The sequence below is a fragment of the Dermacentor variabilis genome, unplaced genomic scaffold (assembly GCF_050947875.1).
Source record: "Dermacentor variabilis isolate Ectoservices unplaced genomic scaffold, ASM5094787v1 scaffold_15, whole genome shotgun sequence".
NCBI classification, from domain to species: domain Eukaryota; kingdom Metazoa; phylum Arthropoda; class Arachnida; order Ixodida; family Ixodidae; genus Dermacentor; species Dermacentor variabilis.
This window is the reverse complement of record NW_027460313.1, coordinates 9,331,180-9,335,662: the sequence shown is the minus strand read 5'-3', so window position 1 is coordinate 9,335,662 and position 4,483 is coordinate 9,331,180. Positions and strand designations below refer to the sequence as shown.

The 4,483-nt window shown below is 46.4% G+C and overlaps 1 protein-coding gene across 1 annotated transcript; it reads left to right on the top strand.

Annotated features, from left to right (window-relative positions):
• The first annotated feature begins 1,308 nt into the window (after nt 1-1,308).
• LOC142567943 (uncharacterized) lies at nt 1,309-3,228 on the top strand. The gene is made up of 2 exons (XM_075678029.1): nt 1,309-1,745; nt 2,482-3,228. Exons 1-2 carry the CDS (start codon nt 1,516-1,518, stop codon nt 2,918-2,920), a joined length of 669 nt encoding a protein of 222 aa, XP_075534144.1. The 5' UTR covers nt 1,309-1,515; the 3' UTR covers nt 2,921-3,228.
• The last annotated feature ends 1,255 nt before the right edge of the window (nt 3,229-4,483 follow it).

The following is a 4,483-nucleotide window of genomic DNA, read 5'->3' as shown; positions in this document are numbered from 1 at the left end:
CGCGTTGGGAGGCGGCCTCGTTGATCAACGGTGAGCCGTCCGGCACGCTGAGCAAGCCGCCCATGTCCAAGGACTCGAGCCCGTCACCCAGGCTAGTGTGCTTATGGCCCCACCTCGCCCCAATCGCCGGACATTTAGAATAAAGTTTTCGCTCCGTCTAATTACGTAGTTAGTCTTCATTAATTATTGAACTTCTCAAATATTACCGTTAGATCAAAAGTGCCAATGAGAAAATCATAGTGCGACATGACAAACTCCTTATACAGCTTTATGTTGCTCAAAACGTGCGACATAAATGTGTTTTTCCGAGCGTGAAAGAAGCCCGCAAATGCACGCAAAATTGCCGCGTGGCTGTCCACTCGAGGTGCGTTGCGTGTATTCGCATGGTTATGAGATAAGACACAACCACGCAGTTTTCTTGAGTGCGCTCACCTACGCAGTTCCATTACGCTACAGACGTAAATGTTAGTGTAAGAGCAGGAACATTTCAGACTTGCGAAATATTCTCGTGTGTGCATATTCTAAGCCTTCAACTATAACAATGCATCAAATTTTTTTTTTCTTGTAAGTTGATGTCCTTTTTTTATTGTTGTTATTCATGAATAAAGAGTACATATATACCAACGCAAAGTATTTTTTGCTCACTTTACGGTCACCCTAAAAAAGTACGGCAAGTATTTGGCGAAATAGGTCCCGCAGAAGAATTGGAATCTCCAATAAAAAAAATTTACCCTGGGATGTTGCATATGGCGAAAAGAAAATCGACCCTGAGAAGGTTAGTTCAGGTGGCTTCTCATCTTTCTGTCTTTTTCTTTTATTTCTTCGTTTAACTTCATCTTCATTCTTTGATGGCGCATACCTACTGCGAGGGTTTGGCGAATATTCGTATGGTATACGGAAATTGCAGTTAGTGCATAAATTAGTGAAACTTATCGGGAAGAAATCAATAAAAAATGACGTATGAAAAGGTAAGATAATCTCTCTAAAACAGCTATAAATTCCTCAACTTCTTCCCGTCTTAAGCTTCTTTTTCTGTTCCCTCCTTCCTAAAGAGTAGGCAGGCGTTTTCACCTCTAGATGGCTGTTGCCAGCCTGCTCCATAAATATTTCCTTCTGCGTGCAATCTATTTGTGTTTTCACATCGATAATTATAGTAATAGTAATATTTATAATAATGACCGTAATAAGAATAATCCCCTCGAGAAGAGGCAACTGCTCAAGATATTTCCTAGAAAGTGTTCGACGTGCGTGCGCAGAAGAAAATGAAGAACGAAGCAGCCAGCTCGCTCGTGCACTGCGCATCCGGCTCCATTCTGTGGAACCAGCAGCTAGGCTTCTTCGTTCCGCAGTGCTTCATCTAAATTACCCGGCGAGACTTTAGGGCCCGGCAAGTGGGAAAGCCTTCTCTGCAGCCGATTCACTGTCAACGCCGATCTGTACTCCAGCGTGGACTCGTGTTTAATCGTGACACAACGGCTTCAGTCCGATTCCAGCACCTTGCACCAGGATACAAAGATGACTGGCCACGCATGTCGACACGCAGCTCAGCGAGACGACACCTGCGGCGGCACTCGGACACCAGCAACCGTGTCCGCACACGGCTACTCGCGGGCTCAACTTTCTGGTCGGTGCACGAAACGCCGCTGGCGTCCTGGGATCCTTCCTTCACGCGGCTGCCCCCTTTCGGTGTTCCTTTGGTCCAGGCACGCTTGGCCACACGCCTTTGTCAACAGAACAGCGGACAGGTAAATATTTGTACAAGTTCTGTAACTGAAACGATAGTGTATCTGAGCGAGATTGCTGATAAGTATAGGCTTCCTGGAGTGCACCGGCGAGAGTTCGCGCTCATCTCGGTGGCACCAGTGCAGAGGCCTGCTTTAGACAGGGCGCTCGTTTAGTCCACTGGGTAAGACATGCCGCTTCTGAGCCTGGGTTCGTAGGTTCGAAAGTCACTGCCCTTACCGTTTTTCATTGCGAATGTATCGTGTATTTCATACATTATTTCATCCGAGCGATTACCGAGGCGAAGTTAGAACGAAGGCAAGAGCTTGCGCGGACCACGAAAGCGCGAACAATGCTGGCTCCCGAAAGCGAGGGGGACGTGGTGTCGTGCCTATGCCCTCTCCCCTCACGCAACTCTTGACTCGGAAACGCAGCAGCAGGTCAACCCTTTCGCCCGCTCTCCTCCGTCGACGCGCGTGCGTGACATGACGTCACAGCCAATGGGAATATAGGTGCCGTTTCTGTACTACAGGCGCCGGCTTTTTCGGTCGGTGGACCATTTGAGACTATTTCATCAAAAATAATAATTGAAAGTCGAAATTATTGGATTTTTTGTTACCATCGCGTTATTTAACTGTTTGGTATTGGAATTCATTGTGCGAACGAGAAATGTTATAGTAGAGAACAAAAAACTATGAACGAATCTTTAGCAACAGTAATGCAAAATGTGCGATTTATTGCGAAATTTTTATATTCCAGCGTAAAGCACCGCCAACGAGTCGGCCCAAGACATTCTGGTCGCGGATCTGCTGGTGCAATCTCGGCGTGGCTTCTCGCTGCATCTGCAGCAACAAACACGATGACCCACAGGAGGCGGAACGAGCTCGCAGCTGGCACAGCACCTCATCCCAGGCGATCTCTACACCAGCCCCGTGTTGTCAAAGCCTTCGCCCACCGCCTGACCATCGCAGGAGCACTGGTCAGTCCTGGTCACAGTTCCAGCGGTGGTGCTTGGCACAAGCGCGGCGTGCCTCGCTTTGAGTGCACCCACAGCTTCTGCATGGCTGGCTCAGCGCGTGGAACTGAGGGGCCCGCCGTCATGGCCTTTGATGCGCCGCTGCCCTCTTCCCTGGCCAGCCCCACCGGAGCTCTCCGCGAGGACGAGCACTCCTCTGCTATGCTGACTGTGGCGGAGTAACCTTCAAAGATGGCGTCGCACTTTTCAAGCAGCACAAGGACGTCCTGGCGGTTGTTTTGGACGTTATAGGCTTCCATAAAATCGGCTCTGCAAACGTCGATCCGGAAGCCCGAATGCGCGCGTGGAAATTTGCCGCAGTGGCGCATCTCGACATTTCGGTGGATGACGCAGCTCGCCGCCGACGCGAACATATCTGCGTTGGTTTTTTCCGATGAATCCTGCTGGAACTCGTACGCCGCTTCGTCGTAATTACACCGAGGTGTTAAATTTTTTATGTTTTGTAAAAATATATTGTCACGTATGCGATATTTCTAGTTTTTCTTAATATTTTCTTTTCAAGGGTGACATCGTTTTTGCATTCCCGGCATTTACGCATACCTTGTTTTTACAAGAGGTATGAGTTGGCACATCTTGACATATACCTAGCTAACAGAGAACAATTCCAATAAAAGGAAAAGAGAGGAGGCACGAAGCGCTGTGAGCCTTGCCTGGGCTTCGCTCTCTCTTTTCGCCTTTGTCGATCGTCCACTACGTACGTGAAGATGTGCCAACTCGCTCCAAATCTCCCCACCCGTCAATTTAATTACTCTTTGCCTGACAACTACAACGTGCGACTTACTACCTTATACATACATCTGCTGCATAGTCTTTACTTAGGACGTCCCATAACTCTCACGTCAGGAAATCCTGAAGGCAATGCACTTTTTAAGATGGTCATTCAGATGGTCATTCAGCTTGCATTGCTTCCTAAAGTGAGATTTATTATACTTCCTAACTAGAAACTAACAGAGCAGCTACAGGAGAACAAAGAATAAAAGTAAAAAAGATATACGCATTATCTCAGAGCTTAAGCGTTATGCTAATATACTCTAAATACTCTTACAGTCGCTGTGTATAGAAACGGAGAATGATCGAGTACACTGGCTTGCTTTTCAACGTGCAGCAACTTTTACGGGCCATGACTTCTGCGCCATGGATAAATGGGCAGAGAAGCTTTTGAACGCTTGGCATTCCCACAGGATATCCTACGTATATGATGCCGTTCGAAGGCAACGTATGGGACAATTCTGCCGTAGCTACTGTCAAGTCTTGCAAATTCACAATATTGTTATGAATAAGTTAATTATGAAGATAAAATGAAATTAATTAGGGAATTTCTGTTTATTATTTAAAGATGTGATTCCATTTTTCGCGCTAGGAATGCCTGCCTCTACGAATAATCCAGCTCAGATACAAGAAATGTGCTTTCTGGCATGGGCAATTTTTAGACATTCCTGAAAACATTAGATCGATCAGCCCGTAGATTCCAGCATTATTGTTTGATCTTCTTAATTAGTTTCTAACTACGTACGGTCTTCATGAGAAATAACAGTCGCAGTCTTTCAGTGCAGCTTAGCAGCAGCATTGAGTTTTTCTACGAAATACGTTTGCGCTGTTTACCTGTAATTATTTGTCGGTTATGCAAGTGAACTTGAATTGGTTCGAACTGGTTTGAACCGTTATTTTTTCGCTTCGGAGTTTAACTGGAAGTGAACTTTTATATGTGAACCGAAACGAAAACCG